The 18,261-nt window shown below is 41.3% G+C and overlaps 2 protein-coding genes across 4 annotated transcripts; one reads left to right on the forward strand and one right to left on the reverse strand.

Annotated features, from left to right (window-relative positions):
- Positions 1–163: 163 nt before the first annotated feature.
- Positions 164–4,812, forward strand: aspdh (aspartate dehydrogenase domain containing). Of its 3 annotated transcripts, none has more exons than XM_037791348.1 (8): positions 164–322; positions 417–526; positions 628–772; positions 924–1,008; positions 1,493–1,642; positions 2,719–2,942; positions 3,030–3,169; positions 4,641–4,812. In XM_037791348.1, exons 2-8 carry the CDS (start codon positions 427–429, stop codon positions 4,676–4,678), a joined length of 882 nt encoding a protein of 293 aa, XP_037647276.1. In that variant the 5' UTR covers positions 164–322; positions 417–426; the 3' UTR covers positions 4,679–4,812. The 3 variants fall into 3 exon arrangements, with proteins under 3 accessions (XP_037647276.1, XP_037647277.1, XP_037647278.1); XM_037791349.1 differs by having other exon boundaries at positions 165–322; positions 464–526; XM_037791350.1 differs by having other exon boundaries at positions 165–322; positions 469–526.
- An 11-nt stretch (positions 4,813–4,823) lies between these two features.
- Positions 4,824–14,725, reverse strand: gys1 (glycogen synthase 1 (muscle)). Its single transcript, XM_037791343.1, has 16 exons — positions 14,505–14,725; positions 11,923–12,041; positions 11,460–11,641; positions 10,016–10,207; positions 9,685–9,870; positions 9,389–9,533; positions 9,048–9,165; positions 8,790–8,910; positions 8,570–8,676; positions 8,371–8,430; positions 7,386–7,578; positions 6,890–7,016; positions 6,707–6,802; positions 6,454–6,617; positions 6,283–6,363; positions 4,824–6,195 (listed from the first exon to the last, which is right to left on the reverse strand). The coding sequence occupies exons 2-16, from the start codon at positions 12,038–12,040 to the stop codon at positions 5,962–5,964; spliced, it is 2,124 nt and encodes a 707-aa protein (XP_037647271.1). The 5' UTR covers position 12,041; positions 14,505–14,725; the 3' UTR covers positions 4,824–5,961.
- Between the last annotated feature and the right edge of the window lie 3,536 nt (positions 14,726–18,261).

Genomic DNA, 18,261 nt, shown 5'->3' on the forward strand with positions numbered 1-18,261 from the left:
GTTTGTCATACTGTATTGTATCTGTGCTGTTTGTGTCACTTGTGTGGACTGTGCTACTGCCTCTTGGCCAGGTCATCATTGTAAATGAGAATTGGTTCTCAATTGATTTTACCTGGTTAAATAAAGGTCAAATAAAAATAAAAAGGAGGAGGAGGAGATCAGCGTGTGACAGTTCCACACATTGAAGGACTAATAATGATTAACTAGGGCCTCTCTGAGTTAAACTTTGTACTCTGCTTTCCCACAATTCCTGGAGTCGTGGGCCGGTTGTTGTGCTTCAAGTTGGGAGTTACACAGCTCTGCAGGGGTGTGGGATTATCTGGTGAGTAAAGCAATAAATAGTAAGTGTTATACTGGTAAAGATAGGAAGTAAGGTCAAAAGCATACATGTATGTGTGTTGGTTTGTGTTGTCAAGTTGCAGGTGAATGTTCTGGGCTTTTCTCAGCATGTTTGCTTTCTCAGCACAGGACATGGCCACCATCTCTTCCTCACAAAGGATTGGAGTTGTAGGATACGGACATCTAGGTCTGAACCCCCCCTCTCAAACACACTTTCTGACGTACATCCTTATGAGTCTTTTGTTTAGATCTATCCATCATGTGTGTTTGTGTGTGTGTGTGCTTCAGGGCAGTACCTGGTGCAGAGGATCCTTAAAGATGGAGCTGCTCTCGGTCTAACGCTGGCTTTCGTTTGGAACAGAAATTCAGACAAGCTGAAAGGTTTAGTTCCTGATGAACTCATACTTGGTGATCTATCATCCTTTGCAGACAGGTGAAAACACACACACACATAAGTAATATAATAAACCCATATGCAAAACACCAGCATTCCTATATGATCTCTGTGCTACCATAGTAGACAGCATGCACCTAATTTTCCTTGACATCTTTTTAACAAAACGTTTTATAACTGCATTTTACAGGCGATGTGATGTGATTGTAGAGGTGTGCCATCCGCAGATAGTGAAAGAATTTGGGCATCACTTCCTTTCTCAGTGTCATTTCATGGTGAGAGTCCCCTCTGTTTGTGTGGTTGTTGCAAAACAGGGTATTTAATTTTTCTATTTTGCAGCATTTTATATAGATAGAAATAGATTAGCCTTCATAAATCATTTGTTTCTTATGTTCCTGCTTCTCAACTTTAAGACTAAAACAGATAAGAGTAAGACAGGTGACGAGGTGTGTTTATCAGTGAGGCTTTGATTAACTGGACACTGGTGTATTCTAAAGAGGAGATTTAGTTATTATAATCTTTTTGGTTTTATGTATGTTAGGGATTGTCAGTATGTTTGGCCAACTGTCTGATACATTTCAACATGGTAGCATAGTTTTATTTAGTTTAGTTTTTATTCTTAAAATAAAATAGGCACTGCCTATGTCCGTTATAGAAAATTAAAACACATAAACTGACACAAAGTTTCATCTGTTCGGACTGTTAATCTCAGCATTATGACGTCCTCTTTGTGCCTTTATTTTCTCCTCCTCCTCTCAGGTGGGCTCTCCCTCTGCCCTCTCTGATCCGGATCTGAACCAGAAGCTGCGTCAGGCGGCTCAGCAGCATGGTAGGACGCTCTACGTCCCCAGTGGTGCATTATGGGGAGGCCAGGACATCCAGAGGCTGAATGATAGCAGAGCCTTGAAGGTAACACTGGGCTAGTGCAGGTGTGATGTCAGACAGAGTGGTACAGGAATAATAATAACTTTATTTATATAGCACTTTTCCAAAACAAGTTACAAAGTGCTTTACAAAGACATAAAAAGCAATTAGTAATAAATAAAAATAGAATGGATACAGTAAAAATGACAAGCAAGGTATGAAGTACTAAAACACACAATAACAACAAGTACAATAATAGCAGAAGATTAACCAATTAAGAGAAATCAATTAAGAGAAAACAATTCTGAAAAAGTGTTTTTTTAAAAGGGATTGAAAGACAAACAGAGTTAGCCTACCTGATCTCCTCCGGCAGGTCGTTCCAGAGTCGTGGGGTCTTGACTCCAAAGGCTCAGTCTCCTCTGGCTTTTAGCATTGATCTAGGAATAACTAAAAGACCTCTGCCGGAGGATCTCAGGCTGCATTCAGGCCCGTAAAGGGGTCAGTAGGTCAGTGATATAATCAAGGGTCAACCCCATCCGTGCTTTAAAAGTAATCATTAAAATGTTTAAATCAATTCTAAGATGTAAGGTAACCAATGTAGAGATGCTAAAACAGATGTTATGTGGACTCTTCTTTTGGATTTTGAACTAGTTGATGTTTGGAGAGGTTGTGTTGGGTGAGACAGGAATACAGTGAGTTACAGTAGTCTAAACGGGATGTAATGAAAGCGTGGATGACAGTTTCTAGATTCTTAGGAGATAAAAAAAAGATCTAATTTTTGAGATATTATGAAGTTGTAAAAAGCACGATTGAATGCCAGACTTCACCTGTTGGTCAAAGTTAAGTTTGTATAATAAGATAACTCCTAGATTTCTGCACTGGGTTTTTATGCAGCAGGACAGAGAACTTGAGTGAGAGTAGAAGTGCTCGCTAGACCTATGATGATGGCTTCAGATTTATCTGAGTTTAGCTGAAGAAGGCATGCGGTGACCACTCTACACATGGTTTAGACTTTGAGAATGAAAGGGCAGCTTGCAAATGGCAAATAAACTCTTATTTTATTTTCAGGATATGAGTGTCTTCTGGTAAACCTTATTGTCTGTTTCTTCTCTTGTTTTCAGGCTTTGTTTATAAGAATGTCCAAGCATCCATCCTGCTTCCGGCTGACAGGAGACGTCCTCTCTGACTGGACGGAGGGAGAGGGCAGGCGTGTTTTATTCAGAGGCTCAGTGGCAGAGTTGTGCCCACTCGCTCCGAACAACGTTAACACCATGGCAGCAGCAGCAGTGGCAGCAGGAACACTCGGCTTCACTGGTGTTCAGGGAGAGATTGTGTCTGATACAGCGTGAGTCTTTCTTAACAAATCTGACTGACCTGATGCAGCCTTTCATATCTGCTTAAATGACACTTTTCACACCTCTTCATGCCCCAGGTTAAGTGACTATCATGTGGTGGAGGTGGATGTGATGGGGCCCGGGGGCTTCTCAGTAAACACAGTGAGGAGAAATCCAGCCAAACTCGGAGCTGTAACCGGCAGCGCAACATACAACTCCTTCTGGAATAGTTTACTAGGTGAGTCCTTCAAAACATGGTCAGATCCAAATACAAAAATACTCCGTTACAAGTAAAAGCCCTGCATTCAAATTCCTACTTAAGTAAAAGTACAGAAGTATTATCAGCAAATTGTAAGTAAAAGTACTTGTTATGCAAAAAAAAAATGCCCCTGTGACTGATATATTTTTACATATTACATGATTACATATTGTTAATACTAATGCATCAATTCATCAGCAGCATCTTACTGGTGTACCTGAGTGAGGTGGAACTAGTTTTACTGTAGCTATATATCCAGTAGGTAGTTTAGTCCAGGTGTTACCAACCTGTGACATAAGGGTCACAAGAAACATCTGACAACATCTGGTTGTGAAATGATTAATGGGGTTGGAAAGAAGGAAAAAACTAAGTTCTGCTGCAAAAATAATCTTTGCTTTTGTGAAATAGTGTCTAAGTTTACCTTTTTGGGCCTCGAGCAATTATTTATATTAAATCATCACGTAAGACGTTTAGAGGTAGAATCTCATTTTGCTGGAACTGCTCATAGACATCTGAAACGTGACAAGGGGCCTCAACAAGACACTTTTTGGTAAGGGTCCGCAAGCAAAAAGGATTTGATCTTTAAAGGACCAGTGTGTTGCATTTAGAGGGATCTATTAGCAGAAATGGAATATAATATCCATAACTTTTTTTTTTTTTTTAGTGTATAATCAACAGAATCATCAGATCATCATCAGAATCGTTGTGTTTTCGTCACCTTAGAATGAGCCGTTTACATCTACATAGGGAGCGGGTCCTCTTCACAGAGCCAGTCGCCATGTTTCTTCAGTAGCCCAGAACGGACAAACCAAAACTCTAGAGAGGGACATTCACGTTTTCGCGTTGGCCACCGTAGTTCTCCTAAACGCTTGGCACACGGGAGAAGTTTCAGTTGGTTGCAATCTGCACCTCACCGCTAGATGCCGCCAATTCCTACACACTGCTCCTTTAACAATGTGATGTATTTTATAAGCTTATCACATGCTTATAGAATCTTAATTTGAAAGGTAACTATAGTAACTACAGCTGTCAGATAAATGTAGTGGAGTAAAAAGAACAATATTTCAAGGTGTAGTTTAGGGGTTAAAGCACCTATGAACTGCAATGTCTCCCACTTCCAGTCTGGCTGGAGACCTTTTATTTGAATTCTCTGTCTGCCTTATTTCCTGTCATCTCTCTACTCATGCTCAATAACATACTTTAAAAAGTAGTTTTTCCCTCTGAAATGTAGTGAAGTAGAAGTATAAAGCTGCATAAAATGACTCAAGTAAAATACAAGTACCTTGAGTAAATGTACTTCCACCACTGTCTCCTTGAACAGCGATGTAATTAATGTGTCATAGTAATAACAGTTTAGGTCATACTTGGAGAGAATATCTTGAGTTTTATGTGTGCAAGCAAGTGAATTGTTGTCTATTCTGTTTTTACCATTTATGATTTGTTATTACAGTTTGCAAAGGTCACGGGGGTCGAGTTTACTTGTGCTGAAGCAGACGAGAACAGTAAGAAGACCCAGATAAATGAGTTGTGTGTGGATGGAGTCACTGGATCAGTATGTTACTGAGGTCCTTACCTTTGGATATTTGTGTTCCAATAAACTGCATACAAAGAAAAAAGAGAAAGTTATCATTTGTAAAACACTAATATTTAAACTTTATTATTAGTTGATCTGGTGCAAGATAGTAAAGAATGATAAAACTCTTACAGGGAGTGTGAGGTTACGCCTGGTAGAATCATTTCCCCTTTTCAATAACAGACAGTCACATCTAGCTCTTTCCCATTCCTCTCTCTTATGTCCTTTACCTGAAAATATATTTACCATCTCAATCCCTTTTTCTCTCTGTCCATCTCACCTCTATTCCCTTCACATATAAATACTTGTCGAAACAGGTAAACCCAGGAATAATCCACACCAGCAAACACACAGACAAGGTGAGGTTGTTCATCGGTGATCGTCACTGAAAGGCTGTGATACAGTAAGGCGCAGAAAGAAAATGAAAACACACACACTGTTCTCAAAATGAGACAGCTTTTTTTTGTTTTCTGATGCTATATGCTGTTGTTGTGTATGCATGTGTGTGTTCTACATTTTATTTCCATTGTGGGAAGTTTTATAGTAAACAAGGCATTTGAAAGAAAAAGATGCTACGTGATGGATAGTTGATTTAGAAGCACTGTAACATCATCATCACACTTTTAAGCCAAACACAAGTACAAATAAACAGGTGCTCTTTGTGGGTACTCGCAGCAACTGACAGTCTTTACATGAGCCTTTACCAGGAAAATAACTTTGATTGTGTAAAGAGGACAATCTGTGTTAAAAAGGAGGGTTATGTTCTTTTCCCTGCTCTTGAATCAAGTATAAAAACCAGCGACTCAAAATAATCCTCTATTGTTTTTTCAATGCTTTACACCTACAGTATGTTATCCAGTGTTAGTACACTACAAAATCCAGCAATCCTGATTTGTTTTCCATGCTGAGCTGTCGTTTAGCCCTTTCTAGCTGCTGCACTTACCCCACAAAGCAAACCACTGGTTGCACTGCTGGTGTAACTGAAACAACAACAAAACATATCAAACGGACAGATATTTTCTAGAAACTCTGAGGTACGAACAGGTTGGGAAGACACTGATGCAATTTTTCACAACAAGCCGATATTAAATCTATCACTCGCATTCACACAACTGCACTCATTTGTATAGTAGATGGATGACTTTAGCGATCGCCTCAGATAAAGTTTCACCAGTGAGGTTTAGCATGTGTGTATATCTCAGTTTTTCTCGCTTGTGACACCATCGCCATTTCCATTGGGCCCCAGGACAGCAGAAGTCTTGTTTTTGAATGGCTGGCGGATGTTCACCCGGTCCTTTTCTGCCTCCAGATCTTCGTCGTAGCGTTCGTCTTCATCGTTGTCCTCTGCCTCGCTGTGGTGGGGGGAGGAGTGGCGGGACAGAGCTGGAGACGGTGGCACAGAGGCTGGTCGGGGGTAACGGAAACCCGTGGTCTGAGGAGGAGAACCAAAAGGCATCAGAGTCTCAATCATTGGGTGGAGGTGTAAAGACGACAAATAGCCAAAGACACGTTAACTTACTGAGGTGGGCTCTTGAAGTTCATACATGTAGGTGTCAGGGTAGGCTTTAGCCAGGGCCATATGACGGGCAGATATATAATACTAGAGCGGAAAACAAGAAAAAACAACAATATTAATTCATCTTGAGGTTATCACATGAACAATATGAGTCCTTGGGATTTGGTATCCCACCCTGCCGAGGTATCTCCAGTCCAAGAGCTCGCTCAGACGCTCAGTCCGGTTCCTCTGGATGATCCGCTGGCGCCGGCTCTGCTTGCAAAACTGAAACAGGAAGGACGTGAGCTGGTTACACGACTCGTCGATCCCCCGGTACCGCCGGTCCAGGATGTAAATACCTGCAAAAAGAAACATCATGATGTGAAATGTGCTATGCCTGTGTCCTTTTAAAAAGAAGAATTTAACAGATAAAGAATGAGAAACGCACCGTATGCTGAGGGGTCCGCTATGTGTTCCTCCATGAAACAGCCAAAGCCTGACAGGTTAGTTGAGATTGATGGGATTCCCATGACTGTGCACTCAGCTGACGGTGACAGAAGCAGATTAAAATTTTAATATTACACATTTGAATATTACATAAATACACCTTGTCATCGTGCATGAGTCGTACCTGGTGTGTAGCCCCAAGGCTCGTAGTAAGAGGGGAAGACGCCAAGATGGCAGCCTCTTACAAACTCCTCGTAATCCATCGGAAGTAGAGGAGAGGTGGATGAAAGGAACTCTGGATGGAAGATGATCTAAAGGAGAAAGAAGCCATTCAGCATCCGTATTTACTATAGCAAACAGTGTGAGCAGCAAACTGTAATACTCAGCCACAACATGACGCTCTAAAAAGTCACAATGTGGAATGATAATCACTGCCGAAACGATACTGAAATGCTGATGATGTACCAGCTGGCACAGTTTCTGCTCGCCTACACATTTAATGTATTATTAGTTATGTTTAGGATGCCTCCAAACAAAACAAAAACCACAAATTAAACTTTGCGTACTGACTATATGCGATCTTGTCTACACCCTGGCTGAACAACAACACATACAAATGTGAGAAGAAATCTTTTTTGTGGCTTAAAGGGCACTTATGGACCACTGACAGCCGACCTCACCTTGACACGGTCAGCGGCGCTGTTGAAAAGGCCGATACGGCGGACACAGGTAAGGATGGGGTCGCCACTGTCCTCCAGCATGTTGTGGGTGCAGATTGGAGGCTGGCATGTTCTCTGGGTGGCGAAGATGGCACGCTTCATTATGGTGAAATCCTCTTTGTCCAGCATCTTTGACACATCTGGCAGCTGCCCACTGATGAAAACAGCTTGTTTTAGACTTAAAGGAAACTTGTAAAATGACTAAATAGGATATTTATTAGCATGAATAAACTCAACCAGCTTGTTTTAACGATGGCGACACAAAGTCTACATCTTGAATCTAGGTACATCTTCTGGATTTTGTTTATTAAGTGGGCTATTTCTAAATCTCTTCATACTTTTTATTTGATGGTGTTTTCAGACAGATCATTATATATATTAACCCAGTTTTAGTTATACTCCATTGCCTCCCAGTATCTTTTAGAATAGATTTTAAGGTTATTTTACCTGTTTTTAAAGCTCTTAATGGTTTGGGACCGGCCTACATTACAGATTCTCTGTCATTTTATAATCATTCACAAGCTCTCAGATCTCAGAAATAGGCAGCGCAGCTTTTTTAAACTATGTTCCAAAATGATGGAATACCCTATCAACAGGTATAAGAGATGCGGGCTCTGTTCATTTTTAAAATTTTTAAACAACAACTAAAAACTAATTTATTTAATTTAAATATTTTTTACTAATTCTCTCATTTTTTTTCTTCTTAATGGTCTCTGTTTCTCTCTTTAATTTCACTTATATATTAAGCATCTACTCTCTCTCCTTTTATTATCTAATTGTATTGCCTATCTGTCCTCGTTTGAAAGTGTTGCTTTTTTCTTTTTTTTCTTTTGTAAAGCACTTTGAGCTACATCTCTTGTATGAAAAGTGCTCCATAAATAAAGTTATTATTATTATTATTATTATTCCATATCTTACAGGTTTCATGAAGTAGACTGAAACTTACACTAGGAGTGACTCATAAAGTTTCTTTCCGAAACGTTCCTTCACAGTCTGAGCAGTATCCCTGTCAGGGACAAAACAAAGAGAATACAAGTGTAATAACACAACTATAAAAACACTTTTCTTGGTTGAAGTCAAGTATGGATGAGTGTAGCAGTTTGACTGTTTTGCTTCATCTTGTTTAACATTAGAAGAAACCTCACCAGAGCTGTTTCCTGACTGCTTGGCCCTTCAAGGTCTCCACATTGAAGTTGTTTGTCCGAGCTGGCATGATGAAGAACGCAACGACGGTCACGTCACTGTGATTGACCTGCAACAGGCAGACCATACACCTAAGATTCCCTTTTTGTCCTTATCTCCCACACACACAAACGAACACACTTGAATACATACGTACTTCTGTTGACACAACTACACACTTACCCTCAGTAGATAGTTGAGTCTGGCCAAAGCTTCCAAGAAGATGTCGGCTCCTTTATTGGAGAACTCGTACCTTCCGGCAATGAAAAGGAACAAACACTTGTCCAGGTTGAAGTCAAGGTGCCTGATGGTTAAACACAAACCAAGAGCTGAATGAGTGTCGCGCTTACAATCGGCACATTGTGTTGGTATACATTTTCACTGTAACAACAGTTCTGACTGAGCTGTGAATGTTGTTGACGTGTGCTGCAGGAATCTGACCCGTAGAAGTGTCCCCTGACGAACTCCTGAATCCGATTCTTGCTCTGAGCGTGGAGGTTTTGAAACTCGTGCACGGCTGAGAACTTCTTCACGTTGAGCCCATTGGGAGTGATAATGTCTGTGTGTGATGGGAGAGGTTCAAGGCATTAAATGCAAAACATTGAGACAGAGAAATCAGGATCTAATTAGCTAGGTAGCTAATTTTGTTGATTAACATGATGACACATTGAAACAGTGAGAAATACATCCCATCCCTGTACAGTAACGCCTGCCTGTCCGGCAAAGCGACAAATGAGGATAGGAAGTCTCTGAATTTCACGCGTCAAATCACCTCCACACACCTGGTTTCCTCTTGAGCAGGTACTCTGCCTCAATGGCTGTGATCTGTGACACGGTGGTGAAGACATGGGCGCAGTGAGCAGCCGCCCGCTCCAAACAGTAGCGGTGGTAGATCTGTCTGTCGCCTGCTTCCTTATCCACGTTAAACTGAATGACATGCAAACAGGAGAGAGAGAGAGAGAGTGTGATTAAGTGAATTTCTTGTCTGATTATGTATTCATTTCTAATTTACCTACAGAAGAATCAAAGTCAGCATGTTTTATTACATTCCTGCGTAATAAAATGTAAACACACGTACGTCTGCCAGTTTGTTATAGAAATCTACATTTCCAGCACACAGGTATCGTCCCAGCAGTGTTGCGTGAGTGGTGAAGATGGTTGCGATGGCCAGCTGTCTATGTCTACACAACACCAAGCCCAGGCCGGCCAACCACTCATGGAAATGAGCCACGATGTGTGGAGGCTCCTCACTCTGGGCAACGTACTGCGATAAAGGGAGAAAACAGGTTTAATATAAACTATACAAACATACATACCAACATGCATTCATTTGTTTTTCATGTGTCTTCCAGTGTTCTGACATTTCAAACATTCAGACTTTTTCGAAGAACGGTTCTTTTGCTGCTGACCTCTCCCAGAAGCCAGGCCGTCAGGAAGCCAAACAGCACGGCGTCGTTGGCCTCGCGGTCGAACCACGGCACGCCGATGTCACAAAGCTCCCACAACTCGCTCTTCCAGCTGTCCAGAGACCAGGCGGTGAACGCGACATCAATCAGAACAACGTAGGGGCTGCCCTCAATGAGCCACCGCCCAAAGTAGACCTGCGGGAACATGAAGAAAAGGGTGAGAGGTGACTTTAATTCACAACCCAAAATGAAGCTTATGCGGAAGTTCAGTCAGGAAGACCTTCTTTACACTCTCATTCATTCACAAGTCTCCCTCTCTCACCATCTCCTACTCTATCAGCTGACTTTCACTCTCAGTTAACCAACCAGATTCTGCCACGCTCTCCCTGAGCCAATCATATCGTTGCTATCAAATTTTAAAACTGTTCGAATTCATTGGATCTTCAGCAACTCTCTTCACCACCACCACCACCACCAGTGTCTAGACTCCAGGGGGAATATACCTAATCTCACCGTGGCATCACTACCCCCTTTAATATACTACATCACAGAGTCTAATTGCCAAAGACTCTGCACTATTCATTTTATCATGCACCATGTAATAAATTATTGTTCATTTGATATGGAGTCTCTCCTGATTGAAATAGTATAAACCACTCAAATCAAACATATTCATTTTAGCAGCTGCAACAGCAATTCCTACTTTTTGGTTAATGCATTAATCATCTAAATTACTTCTCTACTTTTACTATGTTTTTTTAACATGTAGATAAATGGGTTTGTCCTTCTGTCTCTTATCTAAAAGCACTTTATTTGCACTCATCCAACCGACAAAAACCCATTCCAACCTCACCAATATTCAAGATTAACCTTGATGAAGTTTGTCTAGCTGACACAGAACGTCACATCAAACTTCAAGTATGTAGGACATAATCTAATGTGCTAATACAGGATCTAAATGTCTTTCAAGAAAAACACATTTGCAGCAAAAAAACTAACTGCTCTGGTGCTGTTCTGTCCTGAGCTCAAAGGTCACGTGATTCAAGGTGAACCAGATAGTCTTGGTTGAAAAGGCTGCACTATCCCTTTAAAAAAAAAAAAACACTCGTAGCTTTGGCCCATAATTCCACAGCACTCCCAGAGTGACGCAGCACAAAGCTTTAAACTGGTCACACACACACACACTGACAGTCATCTATTTCTGGAGTTTGTTTTTGAGAGAGAGACACTGATACAACTTCTAACCTTTGCGAGGAAATGTCACGGGGTTTAGAGGCAAGTGAAGGCTGGGCATGAAAGAGTGGCTAAGGTTGATAACTGGGTTTTTTGAAGTGTATTCACGTTCACAAATCTCCTTCTATAGTCCTTCCAACTATGTGTAGTACGAATGAGTGTCCTGGGGTGGAGCATACAAATTTAACTCTGAGGCGTCTACGTGTGGTATTACCTTACACCCACTGGCGTTCATCTTGTCAATGGTTCTCTTCAGCACAGGGTTGGTGGGCTCGATCAGCTCCACCTGAGTGCGCACGTTGCTCTCCACGTAGGGACCCACAAGGAAATAGTTCTCCCCCCATTCCTCCGCGGTCAGACGGGCTTTGGTCTGGAGGACGGTGTAGATGCCTCCAACTTCACACATGCAGCAAACATGCCACACGTACGCACACAAAGTTGAGACAAAGATATAAAGTGAATCAACCTGATATATACATATATGAGGCATTATTATAGTGATAGGTCTCTCTTACAACTAGAAAGAGAATAACCTGTGTGGATAAACAAGATTAGACGTGTAGATTTGTAGTAAATGACTCATTTTCTAATTAATGTTCTCTTGATCAGCATTTCCTCTGAAACCTGCGAGGAATGCAGTTAGGACCAAACACGTACACACACAAACACACACTTACCTTTGTTAGCGACCTCCCACGCGATTTCAAAAAGAACAGCGTCTTCCAAATCAAACTCCTCGTCCCACTCCTCCAGTCCTGACAGGGACGTGACAGAGAGGCTGCGAGCCAGCGGCATGCTGGGTGAACATAGAACACACTCAGGTGAGATGAGAGCACTTTCCAACTGTGTACACACCGCACATGATTGTCACTTATTGAACTTATTTACTAAAAGACTCTCGATGTGTGAGCAATTCACAATTAGAGACGAGATTTTTACATCAAAACCTGTTCTTTGTTTTTTATTTCTTTCCAAAGAAATTCAGCCTTATAACATTAACCTTAGGATAGAAAAACATTTATTACATTTGCAATGACACTCCAACTCTAAACCAATTGTCTGTGATGACAGAAACTGTCATTTTTTCTAATTTATACATGCAAAGTTTCTCTGGATAACAGTACCAGATACACCTCAAGTGTAAATGACTCATTTTTCAACAGTGTAACTTTCTCTTGACCAACATTTCCTCACACACTTGCTAGTTTGTCATCAACGAAACACACATCCTATGTCACAACACCCTTACATTTTATTACTGTGAGCACGCCCTTTTTCTCAATTATTTTACCATTTTCACAATCCTCTCTGGTGGAACTCTGATGATTGAATTTGTAGTCACAAACTTTCTCATTTTACAGTTAGCGAGTGATTGACAGCTGCTCAGAGACGGCAGACTCCAGCTCGGCTCTGATTGGTTGTTTTCCTCCGGTTTGTGAAATCTTGCAGATGCCGTTAAGAGCACCGGAGGACACAGAGGCACATGATTTTTTTTCAGATTACCTGTCTCATGCACTACTGTCAGGATATAGTGTTTTATAAAAATAACTTTTTTAATCATATTTGCTCCAATTCTACCCACTGCTGCTTTAACTGGGTTACTACACCTGATATGCCCTATAAAAGACCATCAATCCTGTTAAATCATCCTACTGTAACAGAAGAAGCTTCATCATCTGTCTTACTGTTAGTACTGGAGACATTTGCTGTGCTTTCCAAATACCAATACTACAATACTATTTATACCAGAAAATGATTTAGTATGTCTCAATACATAGTATGTCAAATGCAGTATGCCAAAAATACCAGGATGTCCTACTACATCTTGCAGTATGCAAGCCAGCTTGTTCTTCTGGTCAAGAGGGTCAAAATTCAAGGCGCAATGTTATGACGAAGTAGTACGTTCCAACAGTAGGTCAGCTGCTGTATGTACTAAAAGTAAAAAGTAAAAGTTTTGCAATTGTCTTTGAGGAATGCAATTCTGCTGACAGAGGGCAAGATACACTGAAAATACAAGTTTGTGATCAGTTCCTGCTTGCAGAAATGATGCAACCTCCTGAACAAACGGGGGAGTGGCGTGAGAACGGATGCAGGAAGGCACAGACGAGCCCTACTACCAATGAGCTGATTCATTCAAATTCTTAAGTAATTCTTAAAGGGAGTTCAGGGACTAACAGGCTGTTGCTTCCCAAGCCTGATAAAGGCCCTGATAAGCCAAAACCAACCTTTCCTTTATTTGCATGTGCCTCAGATATTCACATCAGAGCTCCTTAAATACAACATCAAAATCCCCTCCAGACAGAAAAATAGAGGAAAAATACTCTTACTGCTTGGAATTATTATTTGCGTCAGATATGTCCCCCTCCCGCCCCCACACACAAAATAAGTTCAACTACCTTGGTAAGAATCCTTCAAATTACTACTCATTCTCTCTCATTGAAATATCTAGAGTCTCATTTCAATGTGAAAACAGCCCACACATTAATTACTCTGCACACTGAAGCTGAAACATCCAAGTGAAGTTACGATGAGCAAAAACATATTTTTGAGAGTTTTGTGTGATATGGAGGGAGAAACAAACTTATAAACAAACATCATGCTTTTACAGAGACTAAATAGGTGAAACTGAACAACTGTGTCATTTCTTTGAGGATTCCCTCAGGAGGGGAACCCCTCACCTGATTGGGACATCACCTCTTTATGGATGTTATAATAATAATGAATTACTGACACTCACATGTACATGCAATCACAACAATCCCCATCATGCAATTGTCATTGTCATACCCTTTTCTTTTTCTTTTTTAAATTCATTTTTAATTTGGAGACGTTCACATTTGACATGATCAAGGAATGTACATGTTTGTAATGAGCAGCATGTACTTAAAAGAGTGTTTCCATTTTTTCTTTTTTTTAAGTGTACATATACAATAAACAATGTCATACCCTTTTTAGTCTGAACTGCCCCAGTGGGCCTTCAGGTCTGGCAAAGGACAAGACCCAAATCAGGCAATGGAGGACAGCCTCATCCAAACACTACAGGCGACAACAACAGCACCATAAAACCACCACAGACCTCATGCACACTGTTGTATGTTATGTATCCATCTGTATATGAGGTGCGAACGTGACATCAGGCACCTACTGCAGCCGCGGGGGCGCGCGTAAAGGACACAGCGTCCTGATGCGCGCTCCCGTCTGTTCAGGAAGTATATAACTATTATTTATGTGGACATAATAAACACGGATGTCTACTCACGCTTCGGTTTTTGTCCAAACTTCACGACGATGTTGAACACATTGGCATCTGTCGTAGTCAATCCAATCCCATGTAACCAGCGCACACAGACAGAGAGAGAGGCAGAGAGGCAGAGAGGTGGGCGGGTCTGCTTTAGAGAAATGCCTGATGAGTTTCACATTGGTTTGGTTTGTCTGCTGTCAGATTGAGGGACAGTACAGGACGCCCGTGATGTGCGATGCAGGAAGAAGGTTGGTGTTGGTGAATGCAGGGGTCTCTTTGCTGTCACATTATTCATGAGCTTCACTCCTATTGGCCTCTGCTCCTCTGTAATCCCCGCCTCTCTGCACAACACGACGGGAACGGGGCGTTTTCCTCAGCTGAGAGACGCAATTGGCTGAGAGGAGGTTAAAGGGAGTTGCAGTGGTTGGTGAATTATCTTTTTCATCCATACAAAAGAAGAGAGTCATGGGGAACTTTTTCTTTTTTTTTCACCAGGGGGAGAGTTATTTATAATGTCTTGTAAGGGTCATGGAGAGCATAGTTTTGAGAATACAACGTGACCAGTGACATTAAGACACCTAACCCCTCTACATATCCGTCCAAGGTCTGTCCTGTTCTAACCCCCTTTGGTTGCCATCTGTCTAACCCCGCCACCTTCCACCCTTGATAGGCCGGACCACATGATCTAGTCTATATTGGTGAAGCTGCTGAAAATAAGAAAATCACCCATGTGGTCACAGAGTCAGTATCTCAGACTCTCAGTAAAGATGAGCACAGCTGAGGTGTCACTGTTTGGCATATGGCACTGTCGCCCTGCCAGCTTCAGAAGTGTTGGTCTGTGGTATGGCATGACCTCTGACCTGTGACCTCTAACTGTGCGTATGTTTATGTATGTCAACTTTCAGGATAGAGACACAGTGAATGCACTAAGACCGGATGGTCATCGTCACTGACATCTAGAAGGCATCAACATGTTTTAATTTATAAAGCCTTGCTCTCTACATTATTTGGGATCTTTAGTTGAATTTAAACTAAAGAACAACCATGACACTAGATCAGGGGTCAGCAACCTGCGGCTCCGGAGCCACGTGCGGCTCTTTAGCTCCTCTCCAGTGGCTCCCTGTGGATTTATAAAAATGGAAATGAATAACTGTTTTTTTGTTTACATTTTCATTTTTATTTATCATTGTTGAAGGCCTATGGTACGACGGTATGACGAGTATTAGGGCCACATTGTGGAAAAAAAATAAAACAGAAATTTCGAGAATAAAGTCATAATATGACGAGAATAAAGTCATAGGTTTACGAGAAAAAAAGTCGTAGTATTATGGGAAAAAAGTCATAATATTATAAAGAAATAATTTTAAGTGTTATTTTGTTTTGTTTTTAGTAAACTTCTGACTTAATTCTTGTTATATTACGACTTTTTCTCGTAAAGTTATGACTTTATTCTGGAAATCTCAGATGTTTTTTCCCTTAATGTGGCCCTAATACTCCGTAGTACATTTGCACTTTACACTATATACTATATACTTAGACTATAAACTGTGTTACCTTCATCACAATGCTCAAATGTTTTGCGGCTCCAGAGAGATTTATTTATTTATTTTTTTGGCCAAAAATGTCTCTTTTGATAGAAAAGGTTGCTGACCCCTGGTCTAACCACGCCACCTTCCACCCCTTGATAGGCCTGACCACATGGTCTAGCCCAGGGGTTCTCAACCTTTTGTAACTTGAGGCCCATGTCTGATTGTTAAAGTAATTCTGAGGACCATCTTCCCAAATAAATGACAAACTGGGCTATAAATATGTGTTATGCCACTGGCAGGTGTAATGGTCCACATAAATATTCAGCTTACCCTCACCCATCACTGCCTGCCATTATGAATCCAAACTATTCAGGTTCATATATTTCCTCACCACCAATTCGAAGCTTTTACTGGTGCAGGGTTGTCTCCAACATCACTTTTCGTTTTAAAAAAAAGCTCCATTTTGTGTCACTTCATCCGAGACATACAGTATGTCGGTAAAGAGGAGACTCGTGGGTCCCCATAGAACCCATTTTCATTCATATATCTTGAGGTCAGAGGTCAAGGAACCCCTTTGAAAATGGCCGTGCCAGTTTTTCCTCGCCAAAATTTTGCGTGACTTTGAAGTGTTATTTAGCCTCATTCCTGGAAAGCTAGCATGGCATGGTTGGAACCAATAGATTCATAAGGTTTTTTAGTTTCATATCATTCCAGTATCTTTCCTCTAGCTTTAAAACCCGCCTGCTACAACCTCTGAAAAACTGAATAGTGGCTGTTGGATTTTGAAAAGGTTAATCTAACCATTTGTCAGTACCTCCGCGGCCCACTAGGTGGTGCTCTGAGGCCCACCAGTGGGCCCCGGCCCAGTGGTTGAGAATAGCTGATGTAACCTACAGTATATTGGTGAAGCTGCTGAAAATAAGAAAGTCACCCATGTGGTCACAGAGTCAGTATCTCAGACCCTCAGTAAAGATGAGCACAGCTGAGGTGTCACTGTGGGCAAACGGCACTGTTGTCCTGCCAGCTTCAGAAGTTGGTCTGTGATATTGCATGACCTCTGACCTATGACCGGTGACCTCTGACCGTGCGTGTGTTTATGTGTGTCAATTTTCAGGATAGAAACACAGTGAATGCACTAAGACCGGACGGTCATCGTCACTGACATCTAGAAGGCATCAACGTGTTTTAATTTATAAAGCCTTGCTCTCTACATTATTTGGGATCTTTAGTTGAGTTTAAACTAAAGTGAACAACTATGACATTAGATCTTAGGATAGGTTACCTTTAAAAGTTCCTCTTACAAACTCTTAACTAGACAAGACTGATATTCTTAATCTGCTGATTATTACATCTTCATTAATTGAATAGTGGCTTGGTCAATAAAACACCAGAAAACACAGTGAAAAATGTCCTATAGCCCAAAGTCATGTCATCAAGTGTCTTGTTCTATCGAACCAATAAGCCAAAGATATTCAATTAAAGCTTCAGTAGGTATAATGTTTTGGCATCATTGGGCAAAAATTCCATAATAACCTTTCACCATATTGTAATTTAAGTGTCCTGAGAGAAAACTAGACTTCTGCACCTCATCATTGATCTAGCCAGCGTCCTCTTTTTTGCTGTGGCATGTTGGGGGGGTAACACCAACACAAGGGATGCAAACAAACTAAACAGGCTGGTGAGGAAGGCTAGCTCTGTAGTTGGATCCGAACTGGATGATCTGGAGGTGGTGGCAGAGGGGAGGATGAGGAGGAAGCTGGACGCTATCCTGGAGAACCCCTCCCAACCCCTCCATGATGAGCTAGTCAAGATGAGGAGCACCTTCAGCCACAGACTCATCCCTCCTCGGCACAACACAAAGCGCCTGGGTCAGTCCTTCATGCTGGTAGCCATCAGGCTTCACAACCAAGGCTGACCCCCATATGAGAACTAGGAGGACTTTAAACTTAAAACACGCACTATCTGGACTACCTGCATCTATCTGCACTACCTGCAACCACCTCCCCTAACCACTCGTGCACTTTAAACTTACTTTACACTACATCCCATATACCATTTTATAAACTGCACATATTACATCTATTTATTGTACACTACATTTTTTGACAGACGGTACACGCTATGTCCATTCACTATGTCCATTCACTATGTATATTCTGTATTTCTATTTATTGTTTTATAATCTTTTTGTACACCTCTACCTCTGTATCTGCGCTTTGCTGCTTTGACACCTGGATTTTCCCCTG

This window comes from Sebastes umbrosus, chromosome 14 (genome assembly GCF_015220745.1).
Source record: "Sebastes umbrosus isolate fSebUmb1 chromosome 14, fSebUmb1.pri, whole genome shotgun sequence".
In the NCBI taxonomy this organism is placed as follows: domain Eukaryota; kingdom Metazoa; phylum Chordata; class Actinopteri; order Perciformes; family Sebastidae; genus Sebastes; species Sebastes umbrosus.